Source organism: Phoenix dactylifera, chromosome 2 (genome assembly GCF_051530095.1).
Source record: "Phoenix dactylifera cultivar Ajwa chromosome 2, Ajwa_hap1_PhDact_Kaust_v1.1, whole genome shotgun sequence".
In the NCBI taxonomy this organism is placed as follows: domain Eukaryota; kingdom Viridiplantae; phylum Streptophyta; class Magnoliopsida; order Arecales; family Arecaceae; genus Phoenix; species Phoenix dactylifera.
This window is the reverse complement of record NC_143191.1, coordinates 26,780,186-26,807,366: the sequence shown is the minus strand read 5'-3', so window position 1 is coordinate 26,807,366 and position 27,181 is coordinate 26,780,186. Positions and strand designations below refer to the sequence as shown.

The 27,181-nt window shown below is 39.8% G+C and overlaps 1 protein-coding gene across 5 annotated transcripts; it reads right to left on the bottom strand.

The window, feature by feature from the left end:
* Nucleotides 1-1,861: 1,861 nt before the first annotated feature.
* LOC103719062 (PTB domain engulfment adapter) lies at nucleotides 1,862-21,641 on the bottom strand. 5 transcript variants are annotated; one of them, XR_003387879.4, is made up of 5 exons: nucleotides 21,283-21,545; nucleotides 12,161-12,242; nucleotides 10,583-10,741; nucleotides 9,510-9,673; nucleotides 1,862-2,975 (listed from the first exon to the last, which is right to left on the bottom strand). XR_003387879.4 is itself a non-coding variant. In XM_026809242.4 (4 exons), the coding sequence occupies exons 1-4, from the start codon at nucleotides 21,499-21,501 to the stop codon at nucleotides 3,626-3,628; spliced, it is 591 nt and encodes a 196-aa protein (XP_026665043.1). In that variant the 5' UTR covers nucleotides 21,502-21,641; the 3' UTR covers nucleotides 1,862-3,625. The 5 variants fall into 5 exon arrangements, 3 of the variants coding, with proteins under 3 accessions (XP_026665043.1, XP_008806353.1, XP_026665044.1); XR_003387880.4 differs by lacking the exon at nucleotides 1,862-2,975 and adding an exon at nucleotides 3,620-3,756; XM_026809242.4 differs by lacking the exon at nucleotides 9,510-9,673 and having other exon boundaries at nucleotides 1,862-3,756; nucleotides 21,283-21,641.
* Between the last annotated feature and the right edge of the window lie 5,540 nt (nucleotides 21,642-27,181).

The following is a 27,181-nucleotide window of genomic DNA, read 5'->3' as shown; positions in this document are numbered from 1 at the left end:
TACAAAGAGGGTCATAAGCCATTAGCCTCATTTTTGTGCTACCTTTATATGTTTTCTCAGAAACTAAAATCCGTTTTACCTCTTTTGCTCTTTCAGTGCTAAATGCTTGGTTTTTCCTTCTCTCACACGTAATCACATGCAAATGCGTAGCCAAGGAGAGCCACGATGTGGCTGCATTTGTTTAACTGATGTCATGATAAGATGTGGAAGTGGTTTGGAACTTAGAAAAGGAAATCGGGATGGGTGTTATTAACCCAAGCAGTAGCTTGGCAATAGCTCATGACTATGCCTCAAGCTACAGGTAACTTCTATTGATGGAGTCCAGGCTAGTTTTGATGGCCAACAAAGAGGATGTGGCTATCAAATTAATCTCTCCACCCTCAAGTATGAATTGGATGAAGGGAAGGGATCTGCAGCCAAAGTTGAAAGGAAATGGAAAGTTGCAAGTGGATGAAAGTTAGAATTACTATTCCATTTCAGCTTCTATCTCCAAGGATGTTATGATCATACGATTAGCAGCAACTAGGTAACTGCATCACTACAAAACATCTCAATTTTTCAACGTTATTATGTTTATTTCATTGATCTTCAAACGTGTATACCATTATATATTAGAGATGAGCATTTCAAATTAAGGTGAGGAAGAGAGGATAGATGAGCATTCAATTTTTCAAATAGAATGCTATCCATAGAAGGCTATATTAATTTCAGTCACAATTAGATCTTCTTATAAAACTAACACCAAATATCTCCTTCGTTGTTGTTGTGTATCTCAAGATTATGTAGTACCAAAGATGGCCTGTAGAAGTTTATAAGCTCTAGATTTCAGCAATCTTTTTCCTTAGTAAATAGGACATTGCAATCTTGTTGTCCACAAGGTTCAACCTTTTTAACAAAACTGAAATCACATAGGTGTGTGACTTAAGTATCTTGTTTCAGACAATAATTAGCCTTCCATGATGATGAGACATGCAAGCATATGAGCTTGGTTACACAACTGAATTAAATGGGCCCACTTGACAGGACCTGGGTCTGACTAATACTAGAACAAGAATCTTAGTTATTGGCTTAAAGAAGATTTATTAAAAAGAAGGATAAAGCTTGACTCAGGTTTGGTTTCTAACCATTGGCTATTGAAAGCATGGTCCTGCCTTTGCAATCATTCCTGAGCATCCTTATATGCGCTTGTTAACTCATAAAGTAAAAGATAAACACTAAACCGATGTTAAAAGCTGAGACCTCCTGGGCCTCCACAAGCTCTACGTGTCGAGGTGTTTGAGAGTAGAGGAGGCAAGTTGGGGCTCGCATCTTTCTCACCCACAAATTGACATGATGCAAACACTGCGGTTAGTGAAGTCATTGAGATTTAGTACCAATTACTTGCATTTCTAATTCACCTTTACATATTTTTGGCTAGATTTCTCCTATCCTAGTTCCAAAAATAAATAAATAAATAAATAATTGTATGCATGTATACACGTAAAACTGATATAGTTGTATGTCCTATAAATAATCCTGATACAATTTGTGTAATTGTAATTAGGACAATCCAAATACAATTGTAGTATCTGCAGTTAAATTTGCACGAAGGTTAAGCATGAGATATTGGAGAGTCACGGTGACAGCTTCAAATTTACTGGTCAAATCAATATTATATATGAGCTATTTGTTCTAGTCACATTAAGCTTCAATTGTTGATGAGTCTTGGTTCTGTTGGTTTGATTTTCTTTTCAGCAACTGAAGTAGAAGAATTTTTGAATCTTATTCTTGATCGTCACTTCCTATTATATATATATATATATATATATATATATATATATATATATATATATATATATATATATATATATATATATATATATATATATATATATATATATATATATATATAGCCTGAAAAATCATAAAGTTATCCTCAAAATATATAATTTAAGATCTCTACGAAACAGAAATTAAGCCTCCACTTCAGGTCTGCTTGCCATACACAAGGTGAATTTTGAGATCGGCAGAAAGTATTATCTAAGTATGGCTTTAAAATTATGTTGCCTTCAGATCTAAACCATGTTCATGCTCAAACTGTTGAACGATCAAGTCTTATTCTATGATCCAAAATTTACCTATATGTCGCTGCATTAAGATAGACTAGTTACTAAACTCGATCCTCAAAACATCTCCTCCGTTCCATCTTTATAGAGTGGCCACACTAATCTCGTCTGTAATATTCCAATTTCATTAGCCATCTCCAAAGAGACTCCTCTACCTATCCTTGAAATTGGCAGAATTTTGCTCCAAAAATACTAGAAAACAGCCAATCTTTCAAGCTTCCTCACGATAATCAAGCCTCCGTAGCGCGTTTCATCCAAAAAGGAAAAAAGAAAAGAAAAGAAAAGAAAAGAAAAGAAAACTTCCACTGAAACGTTGGAGGTGGGTCTCACTTGGTTGGTGCTTGGCCAGATTGTAATGCCACTTGAGAATTCTGTGAAAAAAGTCCATGCGGCCACTCAGCAGTGCACTATGATTCAAGTGCCATACATCTTTAATGATATAAGTAATCACTGGTCAAAAGTGAAGCCTCACTGACTCAGCCACATCTGCAGTAGATTCTCAAATATTGTCAAACTCGAATCAAGTATTTTAGTATTTTACTTAGGCTCTCTGGCATGGAAAGGGAGGAAGTGAGGCACTTCCTCCAAACTCTATTACAATAATCTATTTAGAAGATATAATTACATGAGGAGGAGGCCAGTTTTCTTAATGCATTATTCATACTCTTGCGAGATGATGGCATCTGGAACTGCAATTTGGTTTATAACACATAAATTTGAAATATACCGATAATATACCACAACAATGAGAGAAAGAGAATTAGCAAAATATTAACTAATAGCAAAGTGATCTTTAAATCTGGATTTAACTGGCTGTTAGTAGGTTCCTCACTTTTGCATTCTTACTGAAAAACTGCCGCTCTCAAACCCCTGCAAAGGTGCAAGTTAATATTTATCTTACATAGAATTCAGAGACTAGAACCGGAGAGGAAAGTATTTGGCTTAAAAGGTAAAGGAGCATGCCGATAAAATGTTCCAGGTGAAAAAATATGACACTTTGATAGTAAGGGAGGCCATACAACTCCCTTACCATCATCAAGATGTTATATTCTCTGAGCAAATAAAACAAAATTTCAGAAAGAATATGACATTTTGGTCCATCTTTTCTGCCAATCATGCTTAAGGAATACTTCGAGCAACCGATGAGTCTCGTCTTGTAAAACATTCAAACAACGATGCAGAAAAGAAAAACAAAACCCTCCAGCCTAGTGATATTATCTTCACTTTGCAGGAGCTTGCCAACCACCCCCTCCTCACAAGGATGGATTTCTCAGTGTCCTTGTTGATATCTTGGCGTTGCATTTGAAAGATGAATGAGAATCTCCTACCAGCTTTCTCATGCCCACAAAACAATCCTCAACCACTCTTGGCCATCAAACTTTTAATAATAAAATCAATTTCTTCTGAAAAATCGATAGCTAGTCCTCCCAATACCAATTCAAGTACTATTTCTTCTATCCTCTCTCTCTTTGGATACACCAGCCACTCATACTAATCTCGTGTGAGCATCGCCAATAGAGTCAAAAGAAAGAAAACAACTTAGTGGATGAGCAACAGCGGAATGTTTGGTCCAGAAAATCTCCCCAGAGTGGTGGGCAGCATAGGAGCGCTCTCTCTCTCTCTATCCCCCAGCTCATAGGCCAGTAGGCACCTGAGTAAAAGCAGTTTTCAATTTCAATAACCTCTATTTTTTAAACCAATCACAAGCTACCACATCAATGTAAAAAAAAATGGTGTTTAGGATCCATATATGGGCACAGCATTTTTCTTGGGATAAAGACGACTGGGCAAAATGAAATGCACTGCCTTCATGGACAAGCATGTCGCACATCAGAATCAGAATCGAGTTTGGCATAAAACTATCCATATATCTTTTGTCTTTGAAATTGACAATCGCCCATTATATCCATCTTATCCTAACAGCATTGAGTACTTCCCTACATGGAATAATAAGACAGGGAGCTCACTATTAGCCCTTCCTTCTCCAATCCAAACCACCCAATCTAGTTCCGCCATTCTAAACCCCCCATGTCCAACGGCCATGATCATCTTCCAAGTTCCCAGTTGAAGACCAAGAAGCAATTAATCAAAATTCATATATCATACCTCCCTATCTTTCTATACTTAGGATAGCCTAGGGATGAGGTTGTACCTTTCGCAGGGAAGAAAGATTCACCTTTTTTTTGTGCAAATCCACCGTTGGATCATCTATCGGTCGCTCTGATATTTGTACATACAGGTGGATGATAGATTTTCGAGTATTTTGAGATATGTGTGGTGGCTGATCCGATGGTGGATTCGTGCGAAAAAAAGGTGAATCCCTTTGTGTGAAAGATTCAACTCGTTTTTTTATACTGCAAATCAGTCTTTTGTGTATATGATATTATTGGTTGGATCAGATCAACCAGCTAGTGGTGGACTAGTCCAACTATAAAGGGACACGATTGCCTCCTTTTCTCCTATTTCTTTTTTGCCTCACGTATAGGTATGCCCTTTTGTGGTTGGACTAGTCTACTGCTAAGCTGGTGGATCTGGTCCAACAAAAAATTTCTACTGCTATACTCATCAAAAAGACCCCTCAAAATAGCCTACGCATGCAAGACAGACCCACAACTAGAAAAAGTTTCATGCTAGCGCCCGACCTCCCATGATTCCATCATAAATCTTTATATCTTCACCGAGAGAGAGAGAGAGAGAGAGGTTTAGAAGATCTTTGGGGCTATGGAGGAGATGTGGCGGGTCCTGTCGGCCGTGAGGCGAAGGCTGTGGTGGCGGAAGGAGAGGAGCGCGCAGGTGGCGGACGAAGGGGCGGTCGCGAGCGCGAGGGAGGCGGAGGCGCAGCCGGGGCCGGTGTCGGGGGGCGGGCTGGCGGCGCTGGTGGCGGTGGCGTCGTGCCTGGCGTGCCAGGCCGAGGAGGAGGAGGAGGAGGAGCCGGGCTGGATGTCGGGCCGGCGACCAAGGGACGACGAGTTGAACCACCTCATGGTGCGCGACAGCATGCGCTACCGCATCTACGCGTAGGATTTCTTGTTGACTTGTTTTCCTTCTCGGAAAATGTCGTGTGTTTTCAGATTTGATGTTGAAATCGATTTTAAGAAGGTTATGGGACTAAGATGTTTTGATGAGTCTGGTGTATGCTTTGGTTCTAGAGGTGATCTGTTTTTTATTTGGTTATCAGTCGTGAGAGAGTTCTGTAAGTAGAACATACCATCATGTGTGAAACTAAGAAGTTGGGATATTTTTATGTATCTTTTTCTAAAAGTTTAGGTTTGATATATATTGATTCCTTTTGGGGTTAATCTGGAAGTAGTCAAGATTAAAAACCATAAACATCAAGAAAAGGTTTTTTCTCTTTCTTAAATTATCTTCCAATAATAGCAAGTTGAGCAAAGAAAGCAGGGTCAAGTAGCTTCGGAATTTGATATTGGCAGCTAAGCGTTATCAAGAAACTAATATGAGATATAGCATGAATTAGATCATCATTTGTTGGGAGCTTTGCTGATATAAACATTTTTAACAGGTAAATTTTTGAAATAATCACGCTTGAAATCATCAAGAGCTTGAGGGTACCAACCATCTGAGTTTTTTTTTTTCTTTTTCCTAAGTAGTTGAGTCAGTTGAATCTCTTGTATCGATTAGAGGTGCAATCGAGCCGAGCTAGGTTAAGTCAAATAGTTAAAGGTTTGAGCTTGACTCGATTTAAAATAGTTGAGCTCGAAATTGGACTCGTGATCGATCAAGCTTTTGATATCCAAGCTTAAACTTGACTCGATCAAAAAAACAATATCCGAGATTGACTCGACTCAGCTTGAATATCAACCGAACCTTTCTCGAGCTCGAATTTGAGTCTCGATCATAATTAAAAATATGATTAAAATAAAACATAACATAATATTATATTTTTAAATCATTAAATTAATAATATATATTCTAAACAAAATATAATATTATTAAAAATAAAATTACTCGGCTAGATATGTGAGCCTTCAAGCTATGGTAAAAATCGAAAGTCGAGCTAAAGTAGCTTGCAAACTGCTTGGCTCATTTGCGCCCCTAGAATCGATACAAGGCTAGGCTTGACTCCCTCATCACTCCAGTTTTCAGCTAGACTCCACTCTAGTTCCCAAGAAAAATATCACAAGTTTAGACTTTAGACTAGAGCTGATCAAAATCCGGGCCAGGTCGGGCTCGGGCCGGGCTCTACAGCAGAAATTAGGCCCGATGGCTATGCCCAGGCCCGGCCCGGCCCGACTGTCGGGCTTAAATTTTTGTCCAGGCCCGATCCGACTTTATAAATCTGGTTCTAGGCCCGTCTAGTTCGGCCCGACCCGATAGGCCCGACCCGACAGGCTCGATTTTTTTTTTTTTGTTTGAAATCTGGAAATGGGCCAGAATGGCCCGACCAGGCCCGGCCCGATTTTTTTTGTCGAGCCGCTTTTTTTGCCCAGGCCCAACCCATGGGCCTTTTTTTAATGCCCAAGCCCGAAAAATTTCGGGCCGGGCTGGGCGGATTAGAAGACCCGTGATCAGCTCTACTTCAGACAAAAGCCGAGAAAAACAATTTGGAGCTTAGTCATGTTCTGCCATAACAGTGGAGAAGAGGCAAGGGAATGATATTCCATATGGAGCTTGGATAGCTCGCATGTTCCAAATCAGAGACTAGACCTGTCATGGTACGAAGTGATAGTGGTGGTAGACGCACGGATGGCTAATGAGGGGGTAGTTCTATATACACCCCCCCTATTGCTCAGGACACCCCCCAAAAACCAAAAAAAAAATACCCAAACTAACCTTTAGTGTAATTACCATATTGCCCTTGAAATTTTCTCATACACCCCCCTTCCTCCTCCTCCGTTTCGTTTTGAAAAGAAAAAAAAAAACCCCCCTCAAACCCCCCTTAAACCCCTCCTCCCCCGTTCCCCCTTCTCCCTCTCGTCGCCGGCATTCTCCCGATCTCCGACCACCTCGCCGGCTTCTCCCGAATTTTTTTTTTTTCACGGTTCGTGCTCCGTTCGGCACTGGATCGCCGAACAAAAGGCTTCTGTTCGGCTGAACAGTGCCGAACAGAAGCCTTCTGTTCGGCAACCCTCAACCGAACAGATATGTTCGGCTGCACAGTGCCGAACAGAAGGCTTCTGTCCGGCACTGTTCAGCCGAACAGAAGCCTTTTGTTCGGCGATCCAGTGCCGAACGGAGCACGAACCGTGAAAAAAAAAAATTTCGGGAGAAGCCGGCGAGGTGGTTCCGGGAGAAGCCGGCGAGGTGGTCGGAGATCGGGAGAATGCCGGCGACGAGAGGGAGAAGGGGGAACGGGGGGGGTTTTGGGCGTTGGCGAGGTGTTTTGGAGGGGAAGAGCGGGGTGGGGGGGGGGTTTGGGGGGTGTAGAGAGCAATTTAGGTGAGGGGGTGGAGAGGGTGGGGGGTAATTTAGGAATTTTTAATTTTTTAGGGGTGTCCTTAGCAAATGGGGGGGTGTAGAGAGTATTTAATTTTTTTTTAATTTTTGGGGGGTGTCCTGAGCAACAGGGGGGGTGTATATAGAACCACCCCTAATGAGGGTGTGGGGCCTTTGGTGGCCCCGCATCCCATTCTCCTTGCAAGTTTTTGATAAGGTAGTCAGTAGGATACGTCACGCTACAGCTAACGACAATTGAAAGAAGCCTCATTCAGGATAGCTGACATCAAATGGCTTAAATCTTATTGGTGTCTTAGTAAGAGGTAACTGTGAGAGAATGGATTCCATAAATCTCAGAGAATGTGGATCAGCTTTCTTTCCCTCTGCTTTCTAGAAAGCAAGCCGAAGATCAAGGACAGAGAACTATATTGCATGTGAGTACAGGAGAAATATTCTGTACTTGGAAACTTTTAGACTTCAATTATTAGTATAAAAGTGGGATACATAAAAGTACTAATTATCTATTAGATTTGGTCTTCAAATGAACACAGTAGTTAAAGAACTACAATTTCTTGGAATGGTGGTGGTTAGGTTGGTCTAGTTTCCTGTTTCTTCTTCTTCTTCCTTTCTTTTCCGACTGTATAACTTGGTTTTGTTTAAACAATTTTCATCATACTGTTGTCATATCATGTTATCCATTTCCCGCAAATTTCTTTACTTGAAGATAAACTACTATCTAATGTTGTCAGGACTGTTTTCCTTCATCCATGCCTTTCTACAGACTTTCTCTTCTTTTCCCTCCCTTTAATGTATCTTTGACTATCAATATTCTTTTTATTGATGAAAGAAGCAAGAAATAACAACGAAGAGAAATAACTTCAGATTGTTTGGAGTCAGACCTTTTGTCAGTACCTCTTTTAAGTTTATCATACCTATATGCTCAATACTGGGTTCTCCTATTGGGTTGTCTTCAAAGTTCACAGCTCGTAGTTCACCAATGTGGTCCCACAGATTAGACTTCAATGTTCACTTCTAGGAGGATACCCTGCACTCCTGTGCATTCAACTCTATGTAATATATCAATCATACCTACATTACTTGACAGTAATCTTAGCAAATCACATAAAGTTTGATAGTTGTATTCCGAGCTTTGAGTGAGTCTTTTCACTAGAAACAATTCTCGACCGTTGGTATTGCTAGAGCTGTTTCTTTTAGATCAAAAATTAATCCTTATAATTTAACAGCCAAGATCATAATGTAGGTAGAAGCATCAAAAAAAAAAAATGATGGAACTACAAGTTTCCAGTAATGGTGAGCCCTCAGCATTGCAAGCAAGCTTGGTAATGTTTGTTAGATTTGAACAACTCTTTAAGTTCTCTTAAACTCCGGTCTTGTACTCCTCTCTGCCTGGCTTACTGCCTTTGCTGTGAACAAGCTACTGGCATGGGCAGTAAGCCTAAAATTGAAGTGGTTGTAATACCAAAGATGGAGAAGGATGGACATACCCAACATGAGATAAGTTCGACAGACAGTGTGTAGAAGCTTTCACTGGAAGAGTCGCTCAAAGAAGAGCTGGGTCTCACAAGATTCTTGCTACCAACGTTCGTAGAGGAATTTTAAATATTATCATTGGGATCTTAGCTTTCTTGACATCTGGGATGGAAAAACAATACTAGTAGAGCTAACCAGAGCAAATTTACATGAGACGGCTTATGGATCATGACCATGATTGTAGAAAAGATTGTTTTGACCAATTAAATATGAAATCTAAGAAATGAGGTAGAACTTCCATCGTCATCTTCTCACCAAAATAGCACTATTAACAATCTATGCTAGTATCAAGCTTATATATTCTTTCAAAGAATAATTCCCCATACCATCTAATATATTTATATTCAAGTCAAAGCAAACTTTGCCGAGTGCTGCAGTATATTGTGAATAATATGAATTATATCATAATATGTCCAAGGATCAAGAAGTAAAATATAATACATGATAAACAACATGTACCTTTTTGTAATTGAAGAGAGTAGAAATGTGCTTTGTTAGAGGATTTGATTTCAGCACAGCCACAATATGTATATCACAATCCAGAATGATGGAATTTTAGCCATTGGAAGTTTCTCTTAGACACTCCAGGGCATGTGGTTCTCCAGTTAGGTGTTCAACCAATCCTTCAATGTGGCAAGATAAAATTTTTTACATATTGAGCATGCAAATCATTGCAGTGCTTAAATAGAATGCATTACAAGTATCCACATGCATTAACTCAAACTCATGCAAGTTGTGAGGACCCGTGCGGGCATGTGTTTAGTCCCACATCGGTTATTTGCTGAGTAGATCTTGGGTATTTATACAGGATCAAGAAATCCAAATAATACCTTTGGGCTAGCCATTTTGGGTGAGGTCCTGGATTGTTACAAATGGTATTAGAGCGGACCCGGCCCATAACCTATGTGGACTAGGGGACACTGCAGCACAGATCTATTGGGGTTGACCATGGGCCGATCGTGGTGTTTGTGATTAGATTTGAATGGATTTGAACCCTTAGTCTGACGAGGACGTCAGGGCTTAAACAAGAGGAGTATGTGAGGACCCGTGCGGGCATGTGTTTAGTCCCACGTCGGTTATTTACTGGGTAGATCTTGGGTACTTATATAGGATCAAGGAACCAAAATAATACTTTCGGGCTAGCTATTTTGGGTGAGGTCCTGGGTTGTTACACAAGTGAACTATATATTTCAGGGTTTTGAAACTCCTTATTGAAACACTCCTCAACTCACTAACCATACATAAGTTATAGCCGTTCATGCATACACAGAAATACAATAACAATTATGTCAACAATGGTTAAAGGCATATTGGAGAATGATTTCAAGTCCAAATTTTAAATAACCTCAGTTTTTTTTAGATGCTTGTTGTCTCTGCAGTGTACTAGGAAACAAATCTAGCACTGTAGAATGTAAAACTCCACAAAATTCATCCATTACTTATGCATAGCAGCATGAAATGAATATTGCTGAAAGATTTCTTATTCTCTAACTTAAGCCAAAGAATAGCTATAATTCAAAGAGAGAAGTTACCATTGGTGTAATGGCGACAGTCGCGTTTACCAACAATCAGATCAGTTGACCAGACTTCATTAAATTTGATGGCAGAATCTACACCATCATTTATAGAAAATCCAACAAACCAGCATCTACTTATAGGTATCCTTCTCAATGTCCTCCTGCGGATAACTCCTGGGAAAGAGGGTGGAAGTCATATAAAATATAGCACTAGTCTCGTACTAAACATCTTATTGTTGTTACCCAACTATTTTGAGTTTCAATAAATAAATAAATAAAATGCAAGCCAATTGGTCAATATTATAAGCCTTTCAGATGATACTAATGATGACCAAGAGACATCAGAAATACTTGCAAACAGGACAAACAAATTATAGGCACTTAAAAAAAACCAGTTGATTTTAGAGTAGGGGCAACCATAACAAACTAGCGGGCAGCAGTAACTAAGGCACTATTAGCTTTCTTTGGAGGCTTCTTCCTAGTGGGAAATATAGTATGGAAGCCACTAAAGGCTTGTATAATGAGAGAAGCTAGACTATAAATATAAAATCACCCTAGAAATCTTGGCCTCTACCTAAGGTGCCGATGTTCGTTGGTAGATCAGTAGGGATCTTCTACCGACAAATGTTTAAAGGTTCAATATTTTGATAGACTGTTTAGTGTGTGACAGAAATTACAGAATGGCTGATAATATGCAGGATGGCCTCACATGATTGATTTGGCACATGTGGTGCAGCCATAATTCTGGATACTGCTACAGATGCAATTAAAGCATGTGTATAATGGCCTGTAAGTTGCAGCCTACAGCTCAGGCATTTGGGCCACATTTAATCTCATTCAGACTCTACTTTGAGCCTGGTTTAAGCAAAAACCCTACATGTTCCACCCCTAGGATAAGTTCCAACTATCATTACATGAAAATAGAAATTCTCAATAGCCTTCCTCAGGAAGAAAGATGTGCTGTAAGTTGCATAGTTGAATTACGAGTTTGGTAGCTTTACCTATGAGGACAGCCATTCCCAAAAATTTAGGGAAAATATATGAAAATCATAACTCGAAGAAATGAGTAAATTGAAGGGGGCAATGTTGGAGGCTTTTTCTTTTCCTTTCTTATCTATAACCCCTCACAGTTTTGTCAAGCTAGATAAAACGGTGAAAGGTATCAAGTAAACATTAGAATTTGGCCATTAGAATATGCTGTAATTTGTTAGAGGTCACGGATGTTAAGGGAAACACTTAAAGAGACCTAAGCTAGATTCAGGTTATAAGAGGTTCTTTTATTTTTTCTCTCTCTTTTTCTTTCTAGGACGGATGGAAGCCCGGATGAAAATCAAGGTGAGAGCAGGATCAAAACATGGCCTCTTGTATTCACACAAGAGACTTTACAAACTCGACTAGTTGGCACCCTCATTATAGTGGGAAATCAGTAGTACTAAAATAATGGGGAGCTAAGATATAGAAATCCCATGATTTTTGAGAGGAGAAATTCCAGTATCATAAAACCACAAATTGTCAACTCCTTATAAGATAGCATGCATGGGATTGAATCCATGGATGATAAGCCAAAATTTGGTACATCAAATGAGGATTCACCTGGAATTTTCCACCCAGATAGAGCTGCAACTGCTGTATAAACATTTTCAGGATCTTGAGGTTGAAAATCGAAAACAAATGCCTGAGGACAAAAATATATAGGAGTATGTCTATCAATAATCTGTAGTTTGGCTTGAAAAAAATGGTCAGAATGAAATGCCAACACATCCATTTAAGGTCTCCACGTAATTGGTGCCAGGATAATTGTAATCTTTAAGATTCATGAAACAAAAAGAGGAGGAAGAAAAACTAAAAATGCAATCCTTTAAAAGAAACTAGGGCTAACATTCTGAGCATGGCAATTTCAATGTATTCAGGCATCTGTGATATCACTTCTATGTAAAAAACTATAGTTTTGCCCTTGATATGAGGTAGTTTATTTCCATCTTTTATTCACGTCCACAAAGGTAATCCACATCTCACAAAACATTAACAAATCGACCTCAGGTTCCCAAGCAAAAAACTCATTGAAGTCTGCTTAAGCACATTATCCACAGATGGCCGCCAATATCACAAAGAAAGTTTGCCCATCTCCAGCTGCGACTAAACTCCAACAGAAATAAATCTTGAGAGTTGAGAAAGTCTTAATTCTATTCAGGATTTTTTAATAGTTTTAAGAACAAACATATTTTTTGGGATAACTTTCTATCCTGTACTTCACAAGTGACTGATTGTGGAAGATTAAACTAATGAACTCCATACCTCCTAAAACAGGTATCCATCTTGTTAGAATCATTGTAGGACATTGTGCCAAACTTAGTTGGCCTTAGCAAATTTCACCTTGATTGATTTGTGATTGATTGTGCCAAACTTTCATCAGCCTCCTAGTCTATAAAGGTTGCTCCTATACATTGTAAGATAAAGACAGAAATACAATTTTCTTCTTTTATTCTTCTTTTTCAACATGGTATCAGAGCAAAGTTGTTCTGTCTCGTCCCCGAGCGGTCGTTCCCCCACGCACATCTTCAACAACTTCTTCTTGTTCCTGCTCGGCCTACAAGCATCTTCTGCTGGATACCGATAGAAGGGAAGAACACCTCTGCGACTCAAAGCTTCCTCTTCCTGCGTGCATCTTGTTGGGCCTCGCGACCTAGACTTCCTCTTGCGAGAAATTGGTACGTGCATCTTGTTCCTTTTCCTATGCGTGTCTTGTTCCTCTTCCAACGCGCGTCTTATTGGGCCTCGTGACCCGCTCCTCTGCTGTTGTGTAATTGCCCCCTCCAAGCTTAAATTGAGGTTCTTAAATCCTTGACGGAAGCTCGAGAAGTCGGCTTTCCGTGTTCACCATCAGCACTTCCATCCTCTCTCTTTCAAGCTGACAAGACACAAGCCAATTCTCTTTCAAGTTCCTCATGTACCAAAGGTTTCTGTAAGGCTTTGAATAGAAGCCCCCATCCTCTCAGCTTCCGTAAGGCTCTGAATAGAAGCCCCCATCCTCTTAGCCAATCCTTTCACATACCAAAGGTCCCCAAGTTGCACCACCACAAAAAAAAACGGAAGTGCAGAGTTACTGCATATTTACAACTTTGCCATTTTTGGCCACCTCTTTTTTGACACCGACAACCTCCTTTTTCGACAATCTTTCCAGCGACCACCTTTCCGAATCATGGCCCAAAATCTGTCCAACACCAAAGAAGTGACTCAACCCATCTCTGTCATTCTCAATGGCTCGAACTACAATGCATGGTCTAATGCTATGCGCATGTGGCTTCGCAGACATCGTCTTTGGGGATTTGTTACCGGTGCCGAGCACAAACTCGAGAAAGGAGAGAAAGAGCCACAAGATGTCTTTGACAACCTTCTCGACAACTGGGAAAGCACACACTTCATAATCATTTTCTGACTTTCCAACACAAGTGTTGTCTCCATTGGCAATACTCTTAACAGGATTGAGAATGCCAAAGATGCATGGAATCTACTGGCACATCGATACAACAAAGCCGACCCCTTTTAGCAGTATCAACTCTCCACCAACCTTCATCGCATGCGACAAGAACCAAGTCAGTCTATTATTGATTTCTTCTCTTAGATGAATTATGTTTGGGATCAACTCTCTTTGTGTGAGCCCGAACTGACCGATCCTGAAGATGTCAAGAAGTTTATGGCATATCGAGATGGTACGCGTCTGGTTCAACTTTTGATGGCTATCAGGGATGATTTTGAAAGCACTCATGCTGCTTTATTGCACCGTTCTCCCCTGCCAACTCTAAAGAGTGCGCTGAGTGAGCTCATTTCTGAAGAGACCAAGTTTTCCACTATAAGGCTGCCCACCTCGGAGCCAGTTCTGGCCACTCCTTCTGCACCTCCTACTCGACCCACATCTTCTAACCTCACTATTCGATGCAACTACTATACGATGTTGGGTCATAAGATCACCGAGTGCGGGAGACGTCCTAAATATTTCGGCCAAAGAGTTCCTTTTCCAAAGACTATTGTCGTTGGTCCTTCAGAATCTTCGAAAGGTTCATCTGTAGACCGTTCTACCCCAACTGTATATTTATTGCAAAGTTTGAAGCCCTTATCCATCAGGTTTTATCTAAGGCCAATCTCTCTTCAGCTCTGACTACCACCTCAGGTAACCAATCTTGGTATCTTGATTTTGCTTGTTGTAACCATATGACCTTTGATTCCTCTCTTCTTACTTCCACAACTAAATTATCTCATTCACCTATAATTTACACTGCCAATGGTTCTCATATGCATGTTAGTCATCATGGTTCTGTTTCTACTCCTCAGCTATCTGTCACTGATACCTTCCTTATTCCCAAATTATCTTTAAATCTATTATCTGTCGGATAACTTTGTGAACTAGGTCTTGAATTACTTTTCACAAATCATGTTCTGGTGCAGGATCCGCAGACAGGACGGTCATTGGGACTGCCTGTAAGGTTGGTCATTTGTTCGAGCTCACTTCTTTGCATCTTCCGGTCAATGTGTCGGCTGCAACTCCATCTTGTACGTCGTCAGCTACTCCAGTCTTGGGCACTCTCGACTAGGGCATGCCCCTGTGTCTCATATTCGCTCGTTAATGTCTAGTGGTCATTTAGGTTCTAAGTCCTAAGTCATTTGATTGTGTGTCTTGTCAACTTGAAAAATAATCTAATTTGCCTTTTTCTAATAGTGACTCAATTTCTTCAGCACTTTTTGATCTAGTACATTCTGATGTTTGGGGGCCTGACTATACTCCTACTATGGAGGGATCACGTTATTTTGTGATTTTTGTTGATAACTATTCTCGATACACATGGCTTTATCTTATGCGCAACTAGTCTGAACTTCCACAAATTTATATTAATTTTCAGAAAATGATTCAGACTCAATTTTCTCATTTAATTAAGATTTTTTGATCTGATACTGCCATAGAGTATTGGGATTCCACTTGTCTCAACACCTTGAAACAAAATGGCACGATCCCACATCGTTCAGGTCTTGGAACCTCCCAACAGAACGTGCGTGCTGAGCGTAAGCACAGACACATTTTGGATAGTACTCGAGCCCCTCTACTTTCTGCATCTATTCCAGAATCTTTTTGGGGCGAAGCAGCTCTCACTGCGGTTTATACTATTAATCGCACTCCTTCACCCACAACACAACATAAGTCACCCTATGAACTTCTCTATGGGAAAATTCTTGAGTACCATTCCCTTCGGGATTTTGGGAGCATGTGCTTCATTCTTCTTCAGCCTCATGAGCATACTAAACTACAACCTAGATCCCGCTTGTGTTGCTTCTTAGGATATGGTATAGAACATAAGGGTTATCGCTCATATGATCCTATTGATCAACGTCTTCGGATATCCCGCCATGTCACCTTTTGGGAGCATAAGATGTTTAGCAGCATGTCCTCCTTTCCACCTCCACTCTAGGGTCATGTACCAATATTCACGGATGTTTCTGTTAACTTGCTACCAAACACTAATGACCTTGATGCAGGACCAGTGAGCTCTAATGACGATCCATCGACGAGCACTACTACTGCTCCTGATCTCTCTGCAGGTCCTCCCACTTTACCGCCAAAGTTGTCTTCCTCTAAGCCTGATCCTTCCATCCTTTGCCGCTCCACTAGGGTAAAAGCACTTCCTACTCATCTTCGTGATTATCACTGCTATGCTGCTCGTGCTTCTTTACACGAACCTCATGCCTACCGTGAGGCTTTCTCTGACCCTCTTTGGCAGCAAGCTATGACCGAAGAACTCGATGCCCTTCACAAAACTCATACCTAGGATTTGGTTGGTCTTCCTCCTGAAAAGACTGCCGTTGGTTGTAAATGGGTCTACAAGATAAAAACTAACTCTGATGGTTCTGAGGTGCGGCATAAAGCTCGTCTGGTGGCAAATGAATATACCTAGGAGTATGGCACTGATTATGAGAAGACATTTGCCTCTGTTGCTCGCATTACCTCTATCTGCTCCCTCCTAACTGTGGCCTCGGCACGCCACTGGCCTTTGTTTCAAATGGATATGAAGAATGCCTCCCTCCATGGTGATTTGGCTGAGGAGGTATACATGGAGCCTCCCCCAGGGTATCCTCATCATCCGAGTAAGGTTTGCCGTCTTCGACAAGCTTTGTATGGACTTAAGCAAGCTCCACGGGCTTGGTTCGCCAAATTCAGCTCCACTGTTGCACATCTTGGATTTACTTCTAGCCCCTACGACTCTGCTCTCTTCACTCGTCAGACTGCTGCTAGTATCACTGTTCTACTACTTTATGTTGATGACATGATTATTACTGGTGACGATCTTTCTAGTATTCATGAGCTTAAGCAATTTTTGTGTCAGCACTTTGAGATGAAGGATCTTGATTCTCTCAGTTATTTTCTAGGACTGAAGGTATCCCCCGCCTTTGATGGCTACTATCTCACCCAAGCCAAGTATGCCTCTAATCTTCTTTCTCTTGCTGGTCTTACTGATTGCAAGACAGCTGACAGTCCAGAGTCCAACATCAAGCTCCGTGCTATAGATGGGGAGCTCCTTCCAGATGCTACACTTCATCGACAGCTCGTTAGGAGCCTCATTTATCTCACTGTTACCAGACCAGATATTGCCTATGATGTACATCTTGTCAGCCAGTTCATGACGGCTTCACGTTCTATTCACTATGCAGTTATTCTTCGCATCTTACGCTATGTGAAGGGTACCTTGTTTCATAGACTTCATATTTCTTCTCGCTTGTCCCTGGCATTATAGGTTTATTCTGATGCTGATTGGGTCGATGACCTTACCGACCGCTGCTCTACCACTGGTTTTCTTTTCCTATTGGGTGACTCTCTCGTCTCTTGGCAAAGCAAAAAGCAAACAGTTGTTGCTCGCTCTAGCACCAAGGCTGAGTATCGAGCCCTTGCTGATACTACTTTCAAACTTCTTTGGCTTCGTTGGCTTCTACAGGATATGGGTTCTCCCTAGCAGTCGAGCACTCCTATTTATTGCGACAGTCATAGTGCCATTCAGATTGCTCACAATGATGTCTTCCATTAGCACACCAAACATATTAAGATCGATTGTCATTTTGTGCGTCATCATTTATAGGAGGGCACTCTTCGTCTTTGTCCTATCGCTTTAGCTGATCAGCTTGCGGACATCTTCACCAAAGCTCATCCTCCGGGCATCTTTCGATATTTTATTTCCAAACTCAAGTTGGTGTCCACTTTACCACCTTGAGTTTGAGGGGAGATGTTAGAATCATTGTAGGACATTGTGCCAAACTTAGTTGACTTTACCAAATTTCACCTTGATTGATTTGTGATTGATTGTGCCAAACTTAGTAGCCTTGCCAAACTTCATCAACCTCCTAGTCTATATAAAGGCTGCTCCTGTACATTGTAAGATATAGACAGAAATACAATTCACTTCCTTTATTCTTCTTTTTCAACACATCTAATGAATCAATCAATAAATTACAAAAGAATATTAAAGGACCAATTAGATCTAATTCCCTTGATTAGGAAAATCTTTCAACTACACCTTGCTCACCAAGAAATCCTGATGCGCATGCTCATTTTCCTGATCTGACTATTTACTATATGCAGATTTTCCAACATGTTGCATACGGTTCTATATTACTCCCATCCATTAACATTACAATTTACACCATCCACACAAAGAGCATGCCATGGTGTTCTATGTTGAATACGAGTAGTTTGTCCACACAAGTAATGAAAATTGACTCATGGTTTATGCTATATACCAGGTAAAAAAAGGCCCCTAGTTGCACCACAATACTTTAACAAATTATCTGTAAGAGCCCACAACCCTTATTGAGCCTGGGCCGGCCTCTGAGCTACAACATCGGCCGACCCATGTGAAAAGGGGAGGGGAAGTCCCGATCGAAGACTTCTCCCTCCCCTGTTCCGACTCCTCTCCCTCGAGTCCACCGGAAGGAGAGAGCTAGGCGATCAAACCCTACTTAATTTGAAACAAATCTCTGTCCATAAAGACCCCCTTTCCCCCTCTTCCTTGGGCATCAACCAGAAGTTCTTCCAATATAGAGTTGGAGCTCTAAGCTTGCCACGGGAGGGATTGGAGCATTCGCTGTCGATCCAGCTAGGATGATCTCGCCAGAGGCAAGGTGAGTCGTCTCTCCTCCTTTTTCGATCTCTGGGCCCTTGTTCCTCTTGAATCCGGCTGGCGAGCCACCGGATTCGGAGACAAACGAGTTCCCTATTTGCGTTAGTTTCTTCTCGTTCGGCCGGCCGTTGCCGGGCATGGCGTGCGGCCGGCACTGCCTTGGGCCGTCGACTGCTGGGGGTTGCCAGCCACAGGCGGCTACTACCGCCGAGCAAGCCTCAGGCAGAAGGTAGAAAAAGAGAGAGAGAGAGGGAGAGCCACTTGGTTCTCTCCTCTTTCCATGTCCTTTTCTCTCTTTTCTCTAGTTTCTCTCTCTAGTTGAGGTTTTCTCTCTCTAGTTTGATCCAGCAAGATCATGGATGGCTAGTTAGTCCTAGGTTGCTAGATGCTGGTAGACCCTTTAGAAGATCCATAGAGAGTTCTGGGTTGTCAGATATCTTGGATAATTTATAATAGTGATTTGGTTATGTAGGAAAACAATTTGTTGGACGAGAGGATCTTGAGCAGGGTTCTACACCCCCTGTTCGTAGATCGTGGTGCGGGCAGGTGAAGACGTCTGGATTATCAACAAAGAGGTATAAATCCTTGTACGTTGACCTGCATAAATTGTATGTTGATCGTATTTGCTTGTGGTTGGTATTATGATGGATACATGTATGTGCATAACTTATACTTGCATAATCGAACTAATAGATATGGTGCTTGGACTAACCATTTGATATTAGTTGCCTCGTCACGAGCTGGAAATGTGACTGTAGTTAGTCAAAAGCTGGAAATAAATAAAAAGGAATTGATGTGTGGATATAAACTGGATTGAATAAACAAGGACTTTGGGCTTATCTCATTATTGGTTACCCCATCACAGGCTAGAAATGTGATACTTTTGATTGTCCCGTCACAGGCTGGAAATTTAAAACTACTGGTTGCCTATCACAGGTCGAAAATGTGAAACTATTAGTTGCCCCATCACAAATTGTAAATGCAAAACTATTGATTGCCCCGTCACAGGCTAAAAATATGAAATTATTGGTTGTCCCATCACAAGCTGGAAATGTGATACTTTTGATTGCCCCGTCACGGGCCGGAAATGTGACAGGGATGCAGCCCAAAGTCCGAAAAATAATTGATTTGGATCAAGTTAATAAGAAACAGAATGGAAAACATTGAAAATATTAATGAAGATTTATGAGATATTGTATGATATAATACCCTTGAGTGGCTAGATTTATATCGTTATTTAATGTGCATATTTATACCGATTATTCAAGCATTATTGATAACCAATTTGTGATTTCATGATGTGTGCAACGTATTCTTGTAGTTTTCAAACTTATTTTATTATTGTATTGGTGTGGATATGTAGGGATTCTTACTAGGCTGTAAAACTCACCACCTCTTCTTCTTTCTCTTTTTCAGAGTTGTAGGTTGTATTGTGCATGTCTATGGTTGAGATCATAGGTGGAGAGATGATTAGATAGAGCACCACGGATTTTGGTTGGATGATTAAATTTTGTAATTAGATCAACTGGGTTGTCTGGTATAGATTTATATTTTTAGGCCTTGCATATTCTCTAGAGCTTTGCTCTAAAGAGTGTGCGGCCGTGTCGCGTACCGAACCTAGGTGCGGGGTTCGGGGTGTAACATTATCACTCTCTAAATGCCCTTATATGCTGTTAATGTAATTATCTAGTTTTATCTGCCACCAAACAGCGACAGTTTACCCTGTAAATTCCTGATCACTAATCTCCCCAAGCCAAGACAAATGTGTCAAAAGTTGTAAATCATTAAAAAAAATCAATATCTGAAATATGTATTTATTCGATTTGTCACAGTCTAATACACTGGCGTGAGTATGAAGCGGAGCTTGACAACATATATGCAAGTACATAGGTGGCATGGGATAAGGGGAAGAAAATAAAATAACTCCTAAAAAGGGGAGAAAAAGAATGATGATATCAGCAACGAAAACTAGGTTATGGATATAATCAAGGGCCAATGAGCTACATTATTTCTTCTGATCACAAACGAAGCCAGAGTCTGGTACTATATTGTGCTAAACTGGCTTAAATTTAAACTCGAAATTGTCATAAAGTTGGTCTAGATCAATTTTTAGGTTTTTTCAGGGTTATGGCTCTCAGTCCACAACCTTCTTGATTCTTGAACCCTCAACCTTTTACATCCCTTTCCTCCGATATCCATATTGCATCTCTTTCTCAAGTGGCAACAGTTTTACCTACTCAAAGAAGAAAACTCCCAGAAGTGGCAAATGAAGTCACTCATTCTCATTTACACCACTTGTCAAACAGTTATAGGACAGAGAAAGACCATGAAGCACCAGCAATGCTATCACCTAAAAGATTAATCATAGAATTTAAAAGAATATAATAATAATCGCAGAACAACAGAAACAACCAAAAAAATCCATAGAAGAAGAGGAGACGAGAGGAGAAACAAAAAGATAGAATTTTGAGAGAGACCAGTATCATCAAATGAACGGAAAAACAACAACTGATCAGAGGAAATTAATAAGAAAGAAGGTGAAGAGAATGAGGAGGAGACCTGAGGGCGAGAAGGGTCGGGCTTTATGATGACCATGAAGTGCTGCAGATCCCAGAGGCCGAGAGAGTAAGCTGCAGACATGAGCATCTGGGAGGGGCCCTTGGCCGCTCTCAGTGGCACTGCCGCCACGTACACGGCGTCTCTGCCCTTGCCCTGTTGCAGAAAAGGAGAAGGATGAGGAGTGGTTTTTGGCGAAGCCAAGAGCGTCGCAGAAGCCATTAACGAAGCTTTCCGGTTTCCACGGATATAGCGTGGCCATGCGCCTTTAATCAAGGCACGCGCGGTACACGTGAGATAGAAGCTTGCATACTTAGGTGTGATATTTTTTATTTAAGTTAATAATCACAACTAAATAGCCAATAATAATCGGATAGCAATTCGGTCTAATTGGAACGAGATACAGATCAAACCAGATACAGAATAAATTAAAAATCTATCAATCCAAACTGGATGTATTAATTAAATAGGCTAAAATTTTAGATTTGGCCTTGCCGGCCAAGATGTAGGTTAGATCGGATACAGAATAAATTAAAAACTATCAATCCAAACTAGATATATTAATTAAATAAATCAAAAAACTAAATTTGATCCAGAAGTAACCTAATCTAATCTAACTTCCAACAAGTTAAATCAAATTAAATTGGTTAAGCATTGCGGTCCCAAATCATGATCTAATATTGGTATATAGGCAATATATGCAAAGCCACATAGAGAAGTGGATTATATTGTGTGAGCCTGATAAAAAACCGAAAGAGTTGGTGAAATTGTATGGCAAATAACTCTAAAAAATATGTCTCAGAGAATACCTGATTATACGAGAGTTGATATTTTTAAAAAAAAATTATATAATAATTTCTATTTTTATATTAAAATAATATTATTTAAAATGTATTATATTTTAATATTTTGCATCCGTCTATAAAGAAATATTATATCGGATCTAAGATGGTACGCAGAAGATTGTTTTATCCATAAAGGATGTATGGGATCTGTCATGTGGTCCCGGCAATAAATATCCTAATAATAGATTTTGGATGCGTTTATACTTTAGACCGTATTAGAATCCAAATGGTAGGCCAAAGAAAATTTTATGAAGGATGTGCAGAATTACAAATAAAAAACTATGGATTATGGAATGTTGCCATCTAATCCAAGAAGTGAATGTCTTGAAAGAGAATTTAAAATAATTATCATAAAATTTAATGCATTATAGCAATTATACATAAAATTTTATTGTAATGATATTATAAAATTAATATTTTTTGAATTGCTTTTTGCAAAGATAATTGTTGGGATAAATTTAAATTTAATTTTGAAAGTGGCAGTTTATCTGTAGTTTGAAATAAAATAAATTATATGTTTGGTTCTACAAGTTTAGAAAATATTTTTAAATAGTTTTTATCTAATAAGGTTCCTAGGTTTTTGCGTGTGGTTAACTATAGCTCGTCTGGCAGATTTTTGGTGCTGGAAAATTTTGCTGGCACCAATATTAGCATATACTGATGAAATAGCACAATAGTTGATTTTTTTAAAAAATAAGAAAATAAACCTTTTCTTCTCTTCAACGAGAAACTCCTCATCACATCAAACAGCGGCAGTGGTGATCCAGAGAAACCGTCAGTCTACCTTGACTACTACGGGTATGACTAGATAGGGTCCAGAAACAAAATCTATCATATCGAAAAGTCGAATAGCATGTCAAACTTTCAAAGATCATAACTTTATCTTACGATGTCTAATTAAAATGATTTTAATTTTTTTAATAAAAATCAAATTGCTTTTTGAAATTTACGACGTGACACCTCACCTCATAGGGGGCAGCATCTCTAGTGATCAAACCTAAATTCTATTATTTAAGATTTAAAAATACGACGATCAAACCAAAAATTTTCTTTTTAAGTAAGATTTTGACCGGGCATATCTTCCAACCAGAGAAGAATCAGGCGAAGCGACAAAAAGCAGAGTTGCTATAAAAATCGAGATGTACCTCCTAAATAATTTTAATTTTTTTGAGTTTATTTTTACTAGTTTTATATATATATATATTAAAAAAAATTCTATTAAAATTAGGAAAAAAATTTGACTTGAATTGGACAGGAACGGATCTCACCGTCATAAATAAAGACTCTGTACCTTGATTTTAGATTAATCAAAGAAAAATAGGCTTAAGCCGTGTAATTCTTCTATTTTCATCTTTTTTTTTTTTTGGAGAGATTCGATTTAAATTGATTGAGGGAATTCTTGTTTCTCCCTGATCGGATTAGGTGGCGTAAGGTTGTTGGCGAGAATTACCAAATCCTCTCATGCTCTTGGTGATGATGTGGCAAAATTGTCGGAACCTCTCGAACTCTTGGCGAGATCACTAGTAAACCTTTCCTTCTCTTTTTTTTTAAAAAAAAAAACTTAAACTGTGCGCAAGATAGCGAAATCATGGCCTTCCCCCTGGAAGATCTCCAGTGCCATGCACTCCTCTGTCCCCACGAATGAGTTTGACTTCCCCAATGCCGACGACCTAGAGGTGGACTCATCCCCAGCAAAGATGTAGTCCTCCTCTGGCATTGCAGGAGAAGGTGCTTCGCAAGCACTTCCTCATTTTGGGCTGGCGACGATGAAGGATCACAACAGCAATGGGGGCCGAGTTTCTTGGTGGGGAGTTTTGAGAATTCCAACAATCTAATCAGGAGCTCGGTGGAGAGGGCGAAGTCAAGGAGAATCAGACGACCGTTTTCTTGGATCAAAACATTCTCAGGCTTTAGATCTGTCATGCCTCGAACCCATCACTCAGGCTGACCATGTGACAAAATCGCATGAGCCCTGAAACAGTGCCCTAAAGGTCATACAAAGTCTAAGATGAACAAAAAAAAACTAATAACTTCACAATTAATCAATTAATTCAAATAAATAAATCCATCATATCCAAATAATCAAACTAGTTTAGTTACAAGATCTTCAAATATTCATCAGTATCACAAAAAATAAACAAACTAACTAATTGATAACTCTAATATTTGAACTCCATACCCAAATCATCTGAAACTATGGATCCTGCGACCCTAAAAAAAAAAAGGTGGTGTGATATATGTTTGAAAACAAAAAGAAATTGTTACACACATAATGAAATCACAAACTGACTATTAATAATACTTGAATAAATAGTATACATATGTACATCAAATATCAATAGAAATCTAGCTACTCAAGAGTGATATATTATACCACATCTCATAAAATTTTAATAGCATTTTTAATGATTTTTATTTTACTCATCTTTAACTTGATCCATATCCATTATTTTTTTAACTTTAGGGCAAATCTTGGTCACGTCTCCTACCCGTGACAGGGCCATCAATAGGTGTCATGTTTCTAGCCTATGATGGAGCAATCGATAGTATTATATTTTTAGCTTGTGATGGAGCCTTCGATGGTATCATATTTCTAGTCTGTGATGAGTCCTTCGATAATATCACATTTTCAGCTGTGATGGGGCAACTGGTGATAATAAGATCAGCCCAAAGACCTTGTTCATTCAATCAAGTTCATATCTACACATCAATTCTTTTTATTTTCGGCTTTAGAATAACCACGATCACATTTTCCACCTGTAATGGGGTAATCAATATAACATAGTTAGTCCAGAGCACTACATCCGTTAATCTAATTATGCAGGTGTAAGTTATATTTAAATATGCATCTATCATACTATCAATCATAAGCATATATGATCAAAATATGATTTAATATAGAAACCATCATAAAACTATTCTTGATTTTTGCTTATCTTGATTATTAGCATATCATATATATATATATATATATATGTACAAAATATTTATATCATATAGGTCGGTGTACAAAAATTCTTACCTCTTTGTTGATAATCCAGATAGACTAATCATCTGCTCACACCGCGATCTACGGACCGAGGTGCATAGAACTCTGCTCAACATCTTCTTGCCCAAAGGATTGTTCTCCTACAAAACTAAATCAACATCAAAAATTATCCGAGGTAACCGACAACCAAAAATCCTCTATTGGTCTACTAAAGAGTCTACTATCACGTAGTAATTCAGGACTACCCTTTGAGTCCCTTTAACCAAACTTTTCTCGGATCAAGCTAGAGAGAGAAAATACCAAGAGAAAGAAATAGAAAGAGAGAAAAACTAAAGAGGAGAGAGAAAGAAAGAAGAGAAGAGAGGAAGAGAGAGAAACTCTCTCTCCTCTCTTTATGAATGACCTGCCCCTTCCTCTCTTCCTCCTCGCAGAACCAAGGGGGTGGCAGCCATGGTGGCCTTTCCCCCACTCGATGGCGGCCGCAGCCTCGGCCAACCGGCGGCCGATGACGGCAAAAAAAAGGACGATGAAGACCGAAATGGGGCACCCCTGTTTTGGGGATTCTTTGATGGTTCACTGGCTCCAATCACGACGAACAAGACCAAAAACAACATAGAAGAAAGAGGAGGAGAAGCCTTACCTCGGTCTGGTGAGGCGCTCCGGTGGTTTTCTGGCGACGAATCGAGGAAGGAGGATCTAGAAGAGAGCTCGAATTTGTGGTGATTTCTCTCCTAATCGTTGATGGATCTCAAAGGAGAAAGATGAGATCTTAAATAGACGGGAAATCAGTCTTTGGATCGCCTTGAAACTCTATGCTTTTTGGGCGATTTCGATCAGGATCGGGGAGGAAGAAGAGTCTCAGCTGGAGTTTTCCTTCCTGTTTTCTCATGTGCCGTGCATGTGAGGCATTGTGGCCTGGCCACTCAGCAGCCCACAACCCAATGGGCTATGACAAGATCTCTGTAGATGATGCCCAAACTATGCAAATAATCAAGGGTGAGCACCAGCTCCACCATGTAGAACCTGAAGAAGATCAAAGGAGCACCAAATTAATGTTCAAAGCCGGGAAATATTTCAGAATAAATTGAATGGATCTAGCGATTTTGGGGAGATGGAGAATGGTGAAGCTTATAAGATTATGTAGTCGGAGAACATTTGCTCCATCTTGCACCAGCAGAGAGTGTTGAGATTGCCACCGGAGCAATATTGGATGACGAAGCCAACATTTTTGTTGGCGGAGATGATGCCATAGAAGGAGGCAAGGGTTGGCGAATAGTGAGGAGGATGCTATGGTCAAACCAAATCCAACAGTAAGTGCCGGTAGAGACGGAATTCTTGTGCTTGATGGAGGAGCGGGAGATGGCCTCGAGGGCAAGGGCCTCTAGGGAGGAGGGGGGATGAATGCGGAAGATGATGCCCTTTTTTTTTTTTTTTTTTTGGTACATCGGCTGCTCACACTACTCTCGTATGAGTACCACCAGCCGCATCATTATTAAGAAAACTACATAAACTAAAAGAAACAGAGGATTGCTGGGTCTACAGAAAATCTCCAGAAGATGATGCCCTTGGCGCCACAGCCAAGGACAGTGATGGCCCTCATATCTCGAGGTCTAGTGGCAGCGCTATTGGTAGTTTTTCGATCGTAGCCACCGAATTTTAGAAATGACGATGAAACATAGTAAGAGAAGTGAAGGATTTTTTTTTATGTTTTTTTTAAAAAATATTTGTTATGCCTAATCATCATCGGTACATTGACGATAATGCCAATAAGGTTTTTCGGTGCCAGAAATTGTAGGAATCGACCAAAAGGTGAATTTAAAATTTTTAAACTATGTTTTTAAACTATGTGAATTTAAAATTTTCTCTAAATTTGGAGGACTAAAAATATAAATTACCTTTAAAAGCATTTAATCGTTGTTATTTTCTTAATTTTCGTATAAAGTTCATCATCCACATATTTCTATAAAAACTTAATTTATTATTTTCGAATATATATATATTTTAAAAATACTGAAGGACTTAATTGTAAAATTAATGGTTCTAGCTAGAGGCAGCTGGTGCAAGCTTG

What these genes read in the sequence shown, in the direction of transcription:
- LOC103719062 (XM_026809242.4), bottom strand. Translation starts at nt 21,501, where the DNA reads ATGGCTTCTGCGACGCTCTTGGCTTCGCCAAAAACCACTCCTCATCCT. An exon ending in CCGACCCTTCTCGCCCTCAG is followed by an intron (nt 12,243 to 21,282) that starts GTCTCCTCCTCA and finishes TTTTGTCCTCAG; the next exon opens with GCATTTGTTTTCGATTTTCA. An exon ending in CTGTCGCCATTACACCAATG is followed by an intron (nt 3,757 to 10,582) that starts GTAACTTCTCTC and finishes GCTTTTACTCAG; the next exon opens with GTGCCTACTGGCCTATGAGC.